Source organism: Anser cygnoides, chromosome 26, assembly GCF_040182565.1.
Source record: "Anser cygnoides isolate HZ-2024a breed goose chromosome 26, Taihu_goose_T2T_genome, whole genome shotgun sequence".
In the NCBI taxonomy this organism is placed as follows: Eukaryota; Metazoa; Chordata; class Aves; order Anseriformes; family Anatidae; genus Anser; species Anser cygnoides.
In genome coordinates, this window is record NC_089898.1 from 287,922 (window position 1) to 305,813 (window position 17,892).

Sequence of the window (17,892 nt, forward strand, 5' to 3'; positions counted from 1 at the left end):
GCCTTGCAGCTCCACACGTGCTGGTGCAGGGGATTTCCAGGGGTGGGCACAAAGCTGAGCTTTGAACACTGTGGAAAATACGACATTGGTCTGGGCAGCATGCTGCAGCAGCATGATCCAGGGGTCTGCTGCTGGGCCTCAACGTTACTCTATTGAGCTGTGTTTCATTAGCAGAGTGCCTAATCCTCCTTACCAGGTGCTGCAATTGCTCCCAGGAATTCAGCGCTCCCTTGTGAACACTTCTCTCTCGGGTGCTCCTGGCCTCTCCAGCCGATGTCTGCTGAGGGGGCAGGAACACATACGTGACTTATTCTGATGCACCCGTAGCAAATGTTCTTTGGATAACAATGGCTGGCACTCAGAAACAGCTGGCTGGTGTGGTGGAGGAAATCGGGTAATTTCAGTCACCCGGCCTGCTGCAATGCTGCTGCAGTTTAGGCAGCCAGCTGTTGGGCCAGTGGCCTCAGTGCTGTTGGACACTGCATTCTTGGGGAGATTATGGGATGGTGGTAGTATACTGTAACATGGTTTGTGGTGGGTGTGTTATCAATGTCAAGTTTCTTCGCAATCATCTGAATTAATTGCAAACTCGTCTGCAACAAAAGATGCTTTCTGTTTTCATTGCCTCTAAGTGCACAGTATTCTCTGCTTCCCCTAGGCTAGGCTAGGCTCCCTGTTGGGGCTGGGGACCCAGTGCTCCTCCAGGCATGGACATTCCAACAGATGATATGTATTTTCTCTGTAGTATCTCCAAAAAATGCTCTTGGATTGCAGAAGCACTTCTGTTGCCCATCTCTGAGAATCAAGTGACATTCCTGTCTCCAGAGGGCTTCCTTAACACTAGCTGTGGCCTGTTAAAGAGGCTCGCCTTAGGGCGTAACTGGACTTTTTCAAGAGTAATTTCCTGCAAAAGGTCTAACTGAGAACCTGGGCTATGTCTGGTCTGTGCATGCAGGATCCTCTCTCAGGAGCACCATATTGTAGTATGTTGCAGTATTTTCCCAGGCTGAATTTACTTCTCATAGTTCTGACCTGCATCTTCAGGTACAAGACAGAAGAGCTGGGATGCACATCAAAAAAGTCAGAAGGCAGACAAAAGGATGCTGTTGACGAGTGGAGCAAAGACCATGGAATTCATTATAATAAATTCCAGTTTCTCTTTGTGCATTTACCCTGAAGTAACTCTGTGCTGAGTCTGCTGTCAGGCTGCGGGAGACCTGTGGGAGAACAAAACCTGATTTGTTCTGCAGCGTGGAATCACAGGAGCTCTTTGGTGTTCTCTGCTGCCTCCTGGGTGGGGACTTACCAGTGCCTCTTCCCTAAAATCTGCCCGGTCCTCTTCTGCAATGCAGAGCTGGATGCTGGATGGTGAACAAAGCCTGCCATTCACTGCTGACCTGCACACACTTTCCAGAGTTTAGAGCAGGGTAAACTGATCCAGAAACCATCATTCTCTCGGCCTGTTTTTTCTCCCTTTCATTTCTCACCTGTGCTTTAGTTCCCTTTCTGTAAAATGGGGGTAGCTGGGGGAACATGTTCAGTCTGGCCTACTCCACTGGCTCAGGAGAGGATTAAAACGAGCACGTGTGTGACATCCTTGCTGACCACCCTGCATGGGGTCTCCTCTACTCACAGGTGTGTGGGGGGGTCTCAGTGTGGGCTGCAGGCCAGCGACATCGGGAGCAGCTCTTGCCTTCCTGAGGGCAGCCCGCTCCCCGTGCCGGTGATGACAGCATCTCGCCACTGGGAGAGCAGTGAGGGGGAACAAGCAGCTGGCTTCAGGCTACCTCCTGCATTTCTGCTAGGTCCTTGCTGCTACCCTGCACCCACCTGGGCAAGCAAACCTTTTGCGCTTGGTGGAGCAATTGGAAGGGTCTTGGTACTGATACTCCTGGAGGCCAACTTTGCCGAATTAGACTTGCTGAATGTCTCATCCGGGGGAATTTCCAGCAAGCATGACTCCGAGAGCCAAGCCTGCTATCCTGAACTACCCACAGCATGGAGACTTCGCGACACATCCTGGTCTGTCTGATGCACGATCTGTCTGAAATAAATCTCAAAAGGTGTGAATCCTTCCTGGGATAGCCAGGAGGGATGTGGACAAAGGCAGTGTGCCCAGAAATCTGTATGTGTATTTTTATAGGCACTTTAGGCTGCAGAGCAAATATGAACAGTGAGGAAGCTGCCTTGGGAAAGGCTACAGAGGGGTTGTCTTTGCAGAGAAGGGTTTTGTGAGTTTGCACATGGTGAGAGAAACTGGTTATGTGGGAGCTCTGTGACTTCCAAACAAGAGTTGAGGCTCATAGGATGTGGGTTTGTGGGAGACATTTTGGAAGAGAGCTGTCTGTGGCACATGGGGGCCAGCAGCGGTGTGGATACCTGAGTGCTGCAGCACAGAGGTCCAGCCTTCCCGGTGCTGCGGCTCTTGTTACACTGAGATGTAGGTAAATGAGTCATCGTGAAGCTGTTGCAAATATAACAGGGCTGGTTCCTGGCTGCTGTGCTGCAGAGTGCACAGCTGATGTGCCCAGTGGCAGGACAGTTTTGTCTGTACCTGTGCTGTGGTAATGGTGACTGCTAGAGGCTTCATCCAACTGGGAGGTTTTGAGCTGCAGGTGTGTGGTGGGCACCTTTAAGAGCAGAGATGGAGGGTGTATGGTTTGTTCAGATCCCATGCGCCAGAGGAGGATTCATCTAGCCCATGAAGAGGAGCAGTTGCACCGATGTTCTGCAGGTGGCAGGGGAAGTTCTCTTCCAGCAGCAAACACTTGCACATCTCTGGTAAGGTAGCTGACAGAGCTTTGAGGGGCAAAGTTTTACTGCTGAGGCCAGGGAAAAGTGCTGATACTGCAGGCGTTCATTGAGAAATGTCCACGGGGAGAAATAAAATATTTGATCTCCTTCACTTTTAGAACAATGGTGAGACTCTCATTAGCTCTGTTAGGTCAGTGGAGCTCTGTCCTCACTCTTATTCTACAGAATTGCTCCCTTTCCAAAGTAGTGTATGAGTGAGTATTTCTGGGACTCTGGGACTCTGCTTCTCTCATCCAGAGGCATCTTATGTAATTGAATTAGACCTTAGGAAAAGCTACTGTGAGATGAAATCATCCTAAATGCTGATCAGTGAGAACAGAGCTGTGGGCATACAACAGAAATGTGCACATCTCTTCTGAATCATTCATTAATTACCCTTAAATGGAATTCATGAGGTTCAGGATTTCAAGTGTTTTTTCTGCAGATCTGCCAAATTGTTCTTCAGAGCATTGCAGTGACTGGAGAAAGGTGCAGGCTGTTGTACTGTGAGCAGGGTGCTCTGGTGTGGGCTGTTGTCCTTGCTGTAACGTTCAGACCATGTTGTCCAGGCCTGCCAAGGGTGTTCAGGAAATGAATGAATCAACGGTATCCGGAACAGCTAGCTAGTCATGCAAGGGGATCAGCAAAGGGATAGGTTTCTAACGTCTTGGATGTCCGTATGGGACTCTGGTAAGGAGCAGGAGCATGCAGCTGCACCCCAGACCTCAGGGAAGCCATGCACCTTGCCTGCGGAGACGCAGCTGACTCCTATGGCTGCTAATTGCTAGGTGTGTAATCCATAATCCGTAGGTGTATGGGGCCGAGCATGAAAATTTTTCCAACTGCTTCCTTTGTTTGCAACTTCCTGTGATGTTTTAAAACATGGCCTTAAGCTCAGATACTTACATATGAAGTGCTTCATATTTTATAGTATGGGAAACAGGAAAAAACAATGGTTTACCACCTTCTTCCCTCTCAGAAGTCCCATTAAGATAGATTCATGCTGTACAAGTATTATCTCTAGATACATCACAGGCTGGCTGCTGGGAAGGGGGACTGCCCATGTAGGGCAGCTCTGTGCCAGGATGAGCATGCTAATCTTGCCACAGTGCCTTTAGACATCACCTTTAGAAGGAAGAGAAGTGACCTTGTGAGTGTGGAGGTTGCTTTTGAAGGAACATGAGGCTCTGAGAACCTGGGAGAAGAGTTAACGATTCGTTTTTCCTTTCGTTTTACATGGGAACCAGAAGAGCAGGGACAAGTCCTGCTCTGTGAGCTGCTGCAGTATAAATATTTCACCATAACCTCAATGGCCCTCCCTGAACAATCCCCACGAGCAAATTAGTGACAAACAGATTTTGCTAACACTTTATAGTTTTTGCAGATATTCTTGGCAATGCCTATTACGGACTTTGTTGTTGATGGCACAACCCAGTCAATATTGCTCATCCAGCTCCCAGGAGGGGGGTGTCTAAAGACCCAGATCAATTAGAGAGATGCAGAGAATGGAGGTTTCCCATGACTCATTTTTCTGTGATTATACTTTGACTCGGTAACCACCGCTTCGTGGTAACCTGCAGCACAGCACTGCCACTGTCACAGATGTTGCCTACAGATGGCTGGTATACACGTAATTCCACCAATTTTCTTGCTGATCCTCATTTTATTTTTGCCCAGTTGCACTCCATGTCTGTCCAGAGAAAAAAGCTGAACAAATTTCAGCTGACTGTGGTGTGAATACTGACTGGAATTAATTTAAATTTTGGTGCAAGCCTTCCTGCCTTGTTACTGATATTTGAGCCCTTCCTCAAACTCTAGAGAATTTATGTGTCAAATCACAGGTGTACAGCTTGTTTTGTTTCTTGCTGTGAATATTAAATGGAGACTTCTTCCACTCCTCCACTCTCCCCTGTGAGCTCTGTGCAGATCCCTGGACACCTGTCAAGCCACCGCAGAAGCAGGTGACAGGATTGAATACACCACAGAGTGCCTGGTGGTCAAAGGTTTTTCTTGCTGGTACAAGCTCAGAAGAAAATAATTTGAGAAATCAAAAGGGAAGAGATTTACAGGAATGGTTTATACCTCCTGTCAAATTGCTTGAGCTGACGCGGCTGAGCAAGAAGATCTTGGTGCAGACCATGGCATCCAGGTACACTGCAGACCTCAAAGACCAAGTAACTGCTGAGAGTAAATGTGCAGTGAAAGGTCTTGCTTTCCCCCTCAATGCTTAGCAGCAGTGCAGAAAATCTCTCTGCAAAAGTAGCGGAGTGCAGCTTGCCAGGTAGGGACTGTGCGTTCATCTGCTCTCACAGGATGTCAGTCTGCGCTGCCTCCAGGCATGCACTACAGCCAAATGCTGGATCTCTCTCAATCTTGAGATCCCCAAATAGGCGTAACACTTAGGTATCTCCGTGGATCTGTAATCTTGCAGTTATAGCAGGGTCAGTGGATCCGATAGGATCAATAGCTGGGCTTGATTAGCTGCAGCTAATATGGGTCTTGTTGTATCTTTCAGATTGGTACCTGCCTAAGTGAAAGCAGAAACTTGCACCATAAGCAGTAATTAAGAAGTGATTTGCCCTTGGCCCCTGTAGTGGGCATAATGCTAAACTGACTTCCCAGAGCTGGGATTTTTTAGGTTCAGGCTGAGTTAGGTGGTACTCTTTGCTCTCTAGAACTGTCCGGTCTCTAGCAGGGGGGAAAAAAATGACGCCGGTGGATGTTAATCCTTTGGTCCTTTGGGCAAGATGTCTTCTGGTCTAGTGGATGAGGGAGCTGAACACAGAAGTTGCTGAACACTTTCCATCTGAGAAATATTCTCCTTTGCAGCCAGGATAGCGCATGGTCCATGAGTATTCCTTTTCTGTGAATGAGTATAAATAAGATAAATTGGTGTGATAAAATTTTCAGTTGCATTGCCTGGCTCATCCAAATGAGGAGCAAAAAGAACACCTTATGACTCATACCGTGAGATGCCAAAGGGGTACATGCAATGAAGCTTTCTGTCTGCTCGGTATCAGTGTAGTGGGGGACAAGGGCTGTGTAACCTTCCTGATTTCAGCCTTAGACTGTTACCTCTCCAAGAACTAAACTGTGGTTATAATGGCAATAGGCAGTTATCTCTTGGAGTGAGACAGCAGTCTGCTTCATCTCTGAAATCATGCCTTTGGAGGCAACTGTGCATTGTTCAAGAAACTTAACGTGAAGAAGATCTTTTCAATTTAAATTTCTGTATTTCCATTGTGAATCCCACAGCTCAAAACAGTTCTGAACCGATGGAAAACAATGAAAGGGTTTCTTAGATCAGGGGTATAATGGGGAGAGATTTCCTATGCCTATTAGCTGCTGAGCTTTGCAAACCCAGTCCGTTGGTTTTCTTGCGGTTTTTCATCTGTCCCCTGCTTCTGGGTACCGGTTTTTAGACTGATTTGGGGACAAGTATTTGTAAACTGGCCTCCCCCCCCCTCCCCAGCGCTGCTTGTTCTCTCTCTCTCACACACACACGAAGGGATGGAGAGGCAACCAGTGTGGGAGCAAGGCCTGGAAAATCTGTGCATAGCAAATCATTGTCCCTCTTCCACCACATAACATTGCATAGTTCCTCCTCTGATAGAAAGCTGAAGAGCCGGTGTCAGTGTGGACCTTCCGTGTCCTTCCTCTGGCTCATGACTGATGATTCCAGCACTGTGGAAGCTGAGGAATTGGCCGTCTGAGAGGTGAGGCACCAGCAGCTCCCATGGACTTTCTGTGAAATTACGTATCACCGTGCCAGAAACAACAAATGCCATGGGGAAGCAAGTCTCAGCCTCGCTGTGCTCCGAGGACTGCCTGCTCTGAACATCAGAGTGCCTAGCTCAGCACTGCAGAGCGCCGTTATCTGCTTATTTGTGCTGGTATCACGACTATTCTCTCTTAACAGGAGGAAGCAGCCTGACAGTGGCACTGATTCTCATCACAACTCTGCTTGCGTGAAGCTGGGTACCTTCCATTACCTACAGCTGGGCAGCAGTAGCAGAATTGCTAAGGATTTAAATTATTCATCTGCTGCTGCTGACTCAGCTTTAAAATTGCATTCTTGTTGCCTAAGGTAACAGCTCGTTACGGGAACCAGGGAGCCCGGCTGCTCCGTGGGCTCTCAGCAGGTGACAGGAGCGCTGGGAGCGCTGTTTCTGTAGGAGGCAGGGGACATGCAGCAGGGTGAACCCTGGCACACCCTTGTCCTTGCTCCAGGAGGGCGCAGCAAGAGAGGAGCAGCTCCCTTCCGCAACTTCAGCCCTGGACCTGTGCTGGCGTTGTTTCTCAAACTGCTGCATGCAGAAAAGGCTGTACCTCATTCTCTGAGCAAAAGCAGCGTGCAGTTTTCTCCAAGCATCGAAGCCCACTGTTGAAGAGAGGTATTTACTCTTCCCCACGGCAATGTGTTTAAGACGCTCTGCTGTCTGACGCACTCCCTGTTCCCTTATATGAAAGGAAAAAAACAGCTGAGGACGGACTGGCAGCAGCCTCTGGTGCCTGGAGATCACTTCTCTGGTTACATGGAAGATAACAAGGCAGAGGAAGGAGCCTTGCATTCCTTCACAGCTACATCATAGTGCAGCTGAAGAGCTTCTCCAAAGACTCTCAGGGAAAGGTCAGTGGCAGGACTTTGTATCTTGAAAAAAAAGAACACAGAAAACCCTCTGTATGTGAAGGAGTAGTTATCTATAGAGATCTCATCCTCCTAGTTGCTGACAGGGTGCTTCCCTCCACCCCACCTCTGTCTGCATTTGGTGCTGGAATTTAATCTTAGGTATAAACCTGTAATGCGCTAGGACTGCTGTGTGCTGTCACAGGAGCTGTCTCAGGACCAGAGAGGGAGAAATTATTTTCCCTGTGTATGACATATTACAACATCAGGGGAACAGCACTTAAGACAATACTGGAACCTGGCTGGTAAAAAATCCCCCGAAGCCCATGGGGGTGCACAGAGTGGCACAAAGGGGAGTTGGCAGCTATTATTCGCTGTAACTCTCAGCTGCTTTTTCTCAACGTGGGTTTGCTCTTTCTTAGGGAGTGTTTCTGTTGTGTCCTTTGTAAATCTTTTCCTTTTTCAGAGCTCTGACTGAGCTCTGCATTAGCTCTTGTGGGGGCAACACAGCTATGACTTGTACAATCTCAGAGGCCTTTAAGGAGATATTTATATACTTAGATGTCACTAAGGAGAAGGCGTGGTGTGAAATCCTAAGGAATAAGCAATCTGGCCAATCTCAGTTCATGGTCTGAAGACAGGTAAGTGTTAAGGAATTGCCTGAGACCTTAGTCTCTTGAAGTGTTTTCATAGAAATGAAAGGAACTCTTGGGATTAAGTGCTATTTGTTTATTAGAGCTGTATTCATTAATTTTCAGGCTCTTCTGGGCTCTGATTTCTCAGGCGGGATTGTGCCCATACTTCTGTTTTCTCCAGAAGTGCTAGCTGTGTCGAAGATGTTACTGTTAGGTGTAACAGGCAAGATGACAGTGACGGAATGCTAGTAAAGCGAGTTGCTCAAGAGTATTAGTTTTCAGAACTGATGCATGCAACTCGCCTGTCTGCGAACATATAGGGAGAACCTCAGAAATTCCTCAGCTGCGGTGGTAATGAGTGAGGTGAGACCTCGTAGATGGATCAGTGTGAAGTGTTCAGAAGAGTATGATTAATGAGTGACTGCAATTGATGTAGCAAAGAGTTCTAAGAGTTTTAAGTGTCTCTAAGTTCCCTTAGAGATGGAGCCTGCACCGGCTCTACAACCAGCTGACAAAATAAATGGTTATCAGTGTATGGCACGCTTCAAGGCAAACTGCTGTGCTCTTCCCCTTCTTCAGGGCAGGGAGTGAGCAGGCATGTGCCTGCCACCTCTCAGGATACCGCTCATTCCTGCTCTTTGCAATACCCTTCACCTCTAGAACTATGGAGATACGACTGGTCATGGAGTTAACCCTTGGGCTCCATACAGGTGCCTAAAGACAGGTATCTTGTGCCATGCAACATGCCATCCCATGGGTCTGCTGTGGTCCTGAACCTGCCAGCCTGCGTGGATGACCCAGACAGCCTGGGCTGCCTCTTGCTGCCTCTTCTGAGCTATGACACAGGTGGTGGAGGGCTGCTTGCAGGCAGAGCTCCAGGTCCCAGTGCAGCAGCAAAGCCTTTTGTGGCTTGGCCAGGCTTGCCAGGGCAGTGCCTGGTGGTAGTTCTTCTCTGTGCCTTAGAGAAGCTCTGGGAAAAACAAACATCCTTGTGAGGGGCTCTTGGGTTTAGGCACTTTCCTCATTTCTCATGGCTGTGGAGAGGCTCTGCCTCAGTGTTGGGGACCTGGGGCAATTCCTTCTCAGCACCCAAAGCACCCCGCGGTTACTGTCCCTGTCCCTGCAGCACCTGCAGCTGCTCCTCGCTCTGCACGCAGTCTCAGGGGACTTGTTCCACACGCAGGTGGAGAGGTCTCACAGGGACTTTTGCACTGTTCTTCCCAGAAGTGTGGTATGATGTAACCCCAGGTGGACCGAAGGGCACAGGTCTCATTTCTAGGGCTTTGTCAAGCGCGCATGGTACCTGGTGGCAGCACGTCCTGCAGGAAGTTTGCATTATTCTGAGCCAGCAGCTCCTGATCGGCTCAAGAGCCCTGGCTGGGAAGGTTCTGTCTTCAGAGTGCAGAGGACTCGTATTTGCATTCATGACATACGGTTACGCAGGGGAAAAAAAACAGCAGGATCTGAGACATCGATGATGTTGGCCTGTAGGTTCAGAGCAGCAACGCTTCAGAGCAAATGCAGTGTCCCAGCCAGAAGTTACACTGCCCATCATTGTGATAATTAACATTTGAGCTCTACCTGAACTGGAGGTGGAGTCTGTTATAGGTCAAACACCTGAGGGATCCCAGGCTTCCAGGGAAGTACTGAATTGCACTAGACAAAGGGAAGGTGTTCTCGTTAGACTGAGATAACGACTATTCTTTGCTGTAATGCTTCAACCTGGCCTTTGCTCAGTATAAAAATCTTAGTTTCTACATAATGCAAAACATTTTTCTGTCCTAACAGGCTCTCTTGATCTACTTTTCCTGCTTCAGCTGGTATAAGCTTTCCCAGTGGTGGGCTGGGCTGTTTTATAGGAATTCCGTAGGGGGATGCAGCTGGCAGAGCTGGTTTTGTTCTCTTGGCAGCTGCAGGTGTCACAAGCTGTATTTATCTGTATGCTGCCCAGGTCCTTGCAGGCATGATCAGCTCATGGCCTCACTGGATGGCCCCAGTGCAGAAAGTGCCTTGGCCTTCTTGAACCTGTAATTGGCAAAAAGGACCTGGTGAACGGTAGCTAGAAATAGAAACCAAGCTGTGCAGCTCTCCGGCACTGCCCCAGTGCTTTGTGGAGGCTGCCCAGTTTAGCATCTTGACCCCAAATGGGGTGGGAAAGCACTAGCAGAAGGATGTATCCTGCCACCCGGGAGTGCCAGGCGAGCATCCTGTGGTGCTCTGTGCTGTCACCCCGGGCCTGAGCACAAGGAGAGGGTGGGAAGGGAGTGCTCTCCAGGAGGTCTGTTCCTTTGGACGATCGGTGTGACTCCCTTGCATGTCTTTCAGAGAGGGCATGCACCAACCACTGTGGACCCCTTGCCTTCTTGCTGCAAGCAAGGATCTCCTGAAGGGATGCTGGAGCAGGAGTCTGCTGCGCAGGTAGAAGGGGGGAAGGGGCGCGTTCATTGTGTTGCAGCGGGCCCCAGGCCCTACAAAGAGCCTGGAGCTGCTGTCACTAGACCTCATCTGCCACATCAGTTCCATCTCAGCGTCCCTCACTTTGGGACTGTGCCCCAGCCACGGTCCGCAGAGACCAGCAGACTGTCCAGGCTCCTCTGCTAACTTCCTCCAGCCCAGCCTGCTTTGTGCAGCACAAACCAAGAGGCAGTGTGGTTCAGGCCACAGCATTGTTTCATTTTGCGGTGTATTTCTGAAGTTCCATTTTCCCTTGTGCTGTTTGAAGAACAGGGTTCGTGCACACGGGCTCGTCCCTGTTTACAGCCCGCAGGCATGTTTGTGAGGTGTGCCTGAGGCACGGCGCGCGGTGTCCAGCCTGGCAGCTCTGGCCCAGCCACGGTGCAGAGCAGCCTGTAATCTCCAGGCTGCAGACAGGAGCCTCCTGCCGTGCTGGCATGCTGGCAGGCACGTGAGAGGTGAGATAGGGTGCAGGCCTCCTGTTGATAAAACTCTTCTGGGCTGGCTGCTCACACTTGGTTTGGCTGCAGCATTCAGTGTAAGTGGACTGATCAGACCTGCAGACCCTGGCTGTCCAGGGCAAGCTGACTCTCCTGCAGCGATGCCATGCCTGCATTACCTGAGGGTGAGTACTTGGGCAGTCCTAGGCACGGTAATGGGCTCACTGGGCAGCACTAGGGGGAGAGGAATCAGCTCAGCTCTGAGTGGTTTTTTGCACAAAGGAATTTAGATATATCCTGGTTGGGAATATGGATTTAAGTCTAGTCCAGAGGAAAAGGTTCCCAAAAGATGGCAGCCTAAATGGGCCACAGAATGGCAGAATAGGTTTGCTGCCCTTCCTAGGTAGCTGGGAGCTTGCCTAAGGTCGTGCTGGGATTCAGTGGCAGAGCCTGGCATTGAATCCAGAATTCCTGGGTCCCCCTGGTGCTGTACTCACCTTGTCCTTCTCACTGCTGCTTTGCTGGGAGATGTGAAGTGCCCAGTAGGGGTTGTTTTGTTTTTTTTTCTTGCTCAATTTTAATGGTACATGTTGATTTCTGTGTTTATCAGCTTTCTTTTTTTACCCACCCGAAGCTCTGGGACAGGTGCACAGGATGACGTTTCTTTCTAGGCACAGTGCTGCACTAGCTCTGCTGAGGAGCAGGTGGCTGTGCTGCCACAGCTTTTACTCGCATGTCCTCACCAGGGATCAACTGGCAGTGATCTACTGCCAGGCTTGTGCTTCAGGTGCTTTCCTGTTGGTGCTTTCTTCCCTGCATGGCTTCCGGAGGCTGCACCCCAAGCGCTGGCCAGGCCAGTCTGGCTGCGCACTGCTAGCAGTAAATCTCCTGCAGCCGTGGCACGGGGTCTGTGGTGCGATTTCTCACAGCCTGCGCATCATAGCAGAAAGCCCCCTTCTCAGCACTTTCGCTCATGCAAGCAAGCAAAGCAGGTGTGGGCTAGCCCTGCTGAAGCAGAGGGACAGAACAAACTAATACAGACTGCAGAAATTAGGAGGACACATAACACTAGCAAAAAACATACATAACACTAGCAAAGAGAAGGAATTTTCAGCACGAGGCACTGGGTCAGACCCTGATGGCATGCTCCAGCCTCCAGCCCCTCTCCTGAGTGCAAGGGCACTGCCCAGAGCCCAGGGCAAGATGAGGCTGGCTCACAAGGTGTGCCTTTGTCCCTGGCTTGTATCAGATGGGCTCAAAACATGTCCCCATGTTCCCCCTTTCACTGGCAGTGTTTGTTGCACATACCTGCCTGAGCCGTGTCACGGTCCAGGAGGGCAGGGCGTTAGGAAAGTAGGAGATAAAAAGCAGTCACAGTGCTGCCACATCTCTCTCACCAGCTGTAAGTGCTGTTACGTTGTAAGAAGAGGTGTAGTTCCTGAGCAACAAGCTCTGATGTATTGTCTTCAGTCACAGTCTATGTATTTTCTGATGAGGTAAAAATAGCTTTTCTTTTTCAGGATGTGCAGAGAGCAGAGGCTCCTGCTAATATCAAAGGAGTGTGACAGCTTTCCCCTGGGTGCACCTCATCCCAGCCGGCAGGAGCAGTAGCTGTGCTAGCTCTTGCCTTGCTTTGGCTCTGTGTGAGAGAGACAATGTTCTGTTCTCCAGCTCCCTGCCTGGGTATCTGGACTAGCCCCTGTTCCTCTCTCCACTCAGTGCTGCTGGACCCAGCGCTGTACTTCATTGGGAAGTGGTGCTTTGCAAAGGGCAGAACAAAATCTTGATGCTGCTGCTTAGAAAATCCATTAGTAGTAGGTGGTAACTGACAGACAGGCTTTCATAGAGCTGCAGGCTGTAGCACCAGGGAATCCTTATCAGAAGGATCAGTCTGCTATGAAGGGGCAGCTCCCGAGTCCTTGTTCGTTGCAGATTAAGCTGCTTCTGATATACACCCTCCTCCGGTCCTGAACCTTTTCCAGCTTCAGCAGCTATCAAAGGGGATCTCTGAGGGGGGAGGGAAGGAGCCAGCACAGATACTGTCTGCACCTGGACATGCTCAGCAGGGACAGTTAACCGTGGCCCTGAACTGCACCACCAGTGACAGTCCAGAACATCTCTTCTGTTAGGACTGAATAAAAATGGGCTTTCCAAAAGCTAGTTAGTTATGATTCTGTAAAGATGGAGGACTGTGCGTAATAAATGGGCCAGGTGACTGCACCTGAAAACTTGCCTCCTCTTTACTACCTTCCAAGCTCAAACTAATAGACAAGTTGCCTCCCTTCTCACAAATCTGGCAGGGGCCCTCTTTCCTTTATTTTGGGATTTCTGCTCTGCCAGTTGTGCTGAGTTCTCTTTCAGCTCTAACAGCCCCCTTGCTGCAGGAACATGCGCAGAGTTCTTGCTTTCTGCATGGTCAGATTCTCCTGCTTGCAAGATGATTGTGCTCCCACCCCTGCACTCTTGTCGCTGGGCGTCTCTGCTGCCGTTACCAGCCATTGGCCTGTGATGATCTGTTGAACAGTGGTACGTGCCCTAGGGAGGCCTGGGGTATTGTGAAATCTCCACTCAGAGGAAAGGAACATGGACCAAGGGTTTACTCAGGGTTTTGCATGAAATGAGAGGAGGCTTGCGTGGCAGGTGCTTTCCAGGGATGACCTCTCGCTGTCTTGACTCTCATTAGTCCTATTAAAGTCTGCAGACCTGCCCTAAATCATGTGGCCAGGGGTGAGGACGGTGAGAGAATAGGTTTTGGGCATATATCCTTTCATCTGATGAGCTTCCCCAAGGCTTTTGCTTTTCTGTTTTATCTGGGTTTGCAGTATGTGCCTGGTAGCCTCTTCTCTGTGCTCCTCTGGCAGCCTGCCTGAGGCTTTGCTCCGATGGCTTCTCTGGAGATGTTGTGCTCTGCTGAATGCTTTCTTCCACCCAGAAGGCAGAAACCTGACAGTAGGTTTTGTATCCACTGCAGACACCACTGGGAGTGTCAAGCTTCTGTGAATGCAGATAGGGAAGAAAGTTCCTGTACGGCAGACAGTGCGGTTTCTGTTTCTGGGCATTCTGAGTTGAATCCCTGATTCAAATTTCCTGATCTTCCCTGATCTTCTTAGAGCGACCCTAGGATCCATCTCTGACTGCGCTTAATCTTAGCAACTGTTTTAGTTTGCAGGACTGACTCCCATCTGATGAGAAGGGCTCTAGGTTATCACCTGGAATCAGCTGGTTTAAGTCAAAACACTTTGTTTCAGCAGGCAGTGGGAAGGGCCAGTGGATCCCGGCAGCCTCTAACTGGGCAGGGCTTCTCTTCAGGGACTGCTGGAGTCATGGGCTTGTTGGAAAGGGTGCCCCGTCCCTTTCTCTGAGCATCTTTGGCCATGTTTGCAGCAGGACATGGGCCCAAGCCGTCCCATCAATCTGCATGCACATCCTTGCAGTGAAGGGGTCCCACCTCCTCTGGAGCTCCCCAGCAAGCAGCCAGCTCAGCCCCTTCCTCCTGCTGGGTGCTGAATAAACAATGAAGGATTAGCAGTCCCTGCCCAGGCTGCCTTGTCGCTCCAGCAGAAGACTTGTAGACAGGAGAGACAAGTGGGTAGACAGGGTGAAGAGGGCAGTGTAGCAGGATGCACGTGTGCTTTTCGCCAGTCTCGAACAGCATGGCAACTTGCTTCTTGCCTGTTTCCTTGGCCCAGAAAACACTGTGACAGCAGCATCAGCTTCTGAACTCATTTGCACTTGGGAATCATCTATGTGCAGCATTTAGCAGCCTGTACTGAGCGGGTTCCTGACAGATGTGGCCGCCTTTCACAGAAGGAGGCAATGTTGAGACCCTCCCTTCCTTTATCAGCGGTATGCAGAAGGAGCTGGTGGAGCTCCTCCCAGGGTGGGAGTGAGAAAGATGGCACTGCCAGAAGAGATTAGAGCAGGGCTCCAACTGTGGACAGAAGACAAACAAAGCAAGATTACCGAACCTCTGGCTGCAGCCCTTGAAGTCCAGCCTGAACCTCTGGCTTGGCAGAACATCCACTTTGCATCTTGCCTTCGGCACAGCTACAGTGCAAGGGCTTTGGTCAGGCCCAGGCTGCTGTTGGAGTGAAGAGGCACTAGGGGCTGGGACATCCCTCTGGTGGCAGTGATGTACCACAGGGCAGGGCTTTGCAGGCAGGGAAGGCGTCTGCGAATAGGGACTGGGGAAGCCTGCTGTCAGGGCCAGGAGAGAGAAAGGGAAAAGATTGTTTGCCAGGAGACAAGGGGAGCTGTTGCCTGAAAGAGAAAGGGAAGGGGAGAGGAAAAGCACAGCCCACTGCACTGTGCTTATTTTTACTTTAGGTCTTGAACATTTTGCAAAGTCCAGATCTGAGGACTTCTGCCTCTGGGAACTGCTGTAAGCAGCATCCTGCCACTTCACAGCTTGAACATCCACAAGTCTGTAGCACACAACACCTATGGGTGCGATTTAGCAGTTGTGAAAGAGTGCAAGAAGTACACAATGACAAATAAGTAAGTTTATCTTCTCCCCTTGGAATAACTCCTTCCTGGAAAATTGCTGGGAAAGCAAAGGAGAGTGGAAAGAAACACTACAAACAACAAAAAAGGAAAACCACTGGGGGCATTCTTTGCATCTGGAAGCAGTTGCTGCACATCCTGGGGTACAAGGATAGCAAGAGACTGTGTGTGTGTGTGTGTGTGCGCAGCAATATGTGCACAGATACCAGGTGGGTGCATGTGGCGTGCCTGTGCTACACTTTGTGCTCATCTGTGGATTGTGACTGTGCAATGTGAGCGCATCTGCATTTAGGTGCATTTGTGTTGTGCTGGCTGGGATGTGTGTGCATCTTTTTGATACGCACATATGCTTATGTCCGTAGGATCTCTGCATTTCTTGCTGTCACTGCTCCTTTTTGTCAAAAAAGGAGAGGGCAGTGACCCAATATATGCTTAAGTTCCCTTCCTAATCTTGTTCTGTCAGGCTGTCTGTGACACCCCAAAGTACCACGAGCTGTTGTGAAATAGTTCCCCTGAGTGAAAGGTGGGTAATTACAGTGTGCACAGGGACTTTGGGAAGGCAACATGACCGCAGGTCCCTTCCCTCTGCTTTTGCCATCAGAGCTGAGCTCCCCCTTCTCTGGCTGCCTGTGCCACCTGGCTGCTGGTGTCTGGCACCCTGGAGTTCTCTGCGCTTCCCGGAGCGGTGCGTGCTGGTCCCAGTGAGCGGGAGGGTATTCGCTCTGAAGCACCCAAGCCTGAGCCCATCAGGAAGGGTCCCACCACCCCTCTGCTTCAGGGCGGGTGTTACCTGTGAGATGCCGGGCTCCTGGGCATGTCTGTGGGGCTGCTTGTTGTTGCCCTTCCCAAGGTGCTCTCTGCAGCTCTGACCTGCTCCCTGTGCTTGGCAGCAGGCATCTGCTTTCTGCAGGCAGCTTGCTATTAAATATCCTGTCTGACACAATAATGGAGAGAAAATGAACAAATTCCATTAGCGGCTGGTGATCCCTGCAGGGTCTGTGTTGGAGCAAGGAGTAAGATGGTATTTTTAGAGAGAATGCAATGTAACTTACTGGCTCTCTCAAAGCTGGGGAGTAGATAACCAAGGAGGGGGAGAGGGGACGCCAGGCTCAGGTTTCAGCTGAGGTGCCGGACTATGGCAGCACGAAAGGGCAGGTCCCGTCCAGACGTGGCTGTGAGTATACAATGCACTTCTCCTTCGTGCACAAACCTCTGCTTTGCTTTTCTGCTTGCTTCCTGCTTGTGGTCTCCGCTGCTGGGTGTGCTGGGGCTTTGGGAGCCCCTTTGCTGCCAGAGCCTGTCAAGTCTTACCATTTTAATCTTCGCAGCTCCATGTGTGTCCTGTGGGTGGGAGAGTCTGGCTGAGCTGTGCTTTGAACTTCCAAGGGGGTTGCTTCCAAAGGTCCGTGCTGTAGCTGGTGTGCCTGCAGCATAGCTGGGGTCCTGACCTGAGATGCAGAGGCTTCCAGCAGGGTTTGAAGTTGGAAAAGCTCTTTGCACTCAGCCTGTTGGTTGAAGCTGTCAGTGTTTCCTCACTGGGATCCAGGCACCAATGTGCACTTCTAAGGGCAGTGCCGGCACTGCCCTCTGCCTTTTACAGTAGATCAGCATGAACAAGCAGAGAGCGCTGAGGTGCCGCGGTATGTCTCCTCTGTGCTTGCAGCCCTCCACAGAGCTGGCAGCCCTGATGTGTGTTTGAGGGCTCCTCCCATACAGGCAGGGCTCTCCTCTGGGGTGGCAGCACACGGTGCCAGCTGGCTGGGGGCACGCCTGCTGCACGTGTTCCCCGGCACGCAGGGGCTGCGCGCTGGCACGGGGCATGGCAGCGCTGCCCTCCTCCACCTGTCCCTTTGTCTTTGACAGGGCCGTGGCACCCAGCCACCGCTTGTGGGAGCCGCAGCTGGGTCCTGCGTGGGGGACCAGGACACCCTGTCTGTGGGCCTCCCTTCTTCAGGGGGTAGCAGGGCAGTGGACCCTGCCACGGGCTGCATCTCTGGGTAGGAGGGTGAGAGCAGAAAGGATGGAGGAGGGCAGGAGGCAGCCAAGTGGTGCTGCTCCGCTTTCCAAGATGGAATGACTGAGGCTGGGAGGACGGGGGTCCTGAACCCACCTCCTGCACCATCCTGCCTAGGTCTGCCACCAGCGCTGTCCTCAGGCTGCGCTGCTTCCTGCGCCTGTCCCAGGAGCTCACTAACCCTGGATGCTCCTCCACAGCTGGGCTGTGGGTGCTGAAGGGTGGCTAGTTCTGGCAGGACATATGCTCACATAGCACAGGAGGTCCCTCGGTGACTCCAGCATGAGTGGTAAGAAAGGGGCTCTGGTTTTCTAACAGAGCGGAGGGCAGGGGAGTGTGTCCTGCTGCCATGCAACAGATGTCTCATGGCTCTGTGCTGCAGAGAGCCCTCTGGGCTGGACCTAGCAGGCAGTCACCAGCTCATGG

At 50.9% G+C, this 17,892-nt stretch overlaps 1 protein-coding gene and 1 long non-coding RNA gene across 12 annotated transcripts in view; one reads left to right on the forward strand and one right to left on the reverse strand.

The window, feature by feature from the left end:
* Window positions 1–17,892, forward strand: part of ANK1 (ankyrin 1) — a 71,534-nt gene that overhangs the window by 23,164 nt on the left and 30,478 nt on the right. For 6 of the 11 annotated variants that reach the window (XM_066983431.1, XM_066983430.1, XM_048047278.2 and 3 more), the window contains exon 2: window positions 10,381–10,473. The exons of 2 other annotated variants lie outside the window; for them this stretch is intronic. In XM_066983431.1, coding sequence (XP_066839532.1) covers window positions 10,381–10,473 — 93 coding nt within the window. Of the gene's footprint in view, window positions 1–6,908; window positions 7,424–10,380; window positions 10,474–10,977; window positions 11,135–16,488; window positions 16,627–17,892 lie in introns of those variants that run through there. 3 more of the 11 variants (XM_066983429.1, XM_048047276.2, XM_048047275.2) reach the window with 3 other exon arrangements.
* LOC136786981 (uncharacterized) lies at window positions 7,417–16,629 on the reverse strand. Its single transcript, XR_010826642.1, has 3 exons — window positions 16,505–16,629; window positions 12,258–16,386; window positions 7,417–10,080 (listed from the first exon to the last, which is right to left on the reverse strand). It is a non-coding gene; the product is annotated as an uncharacterized lncRNA (long non-coding RNA).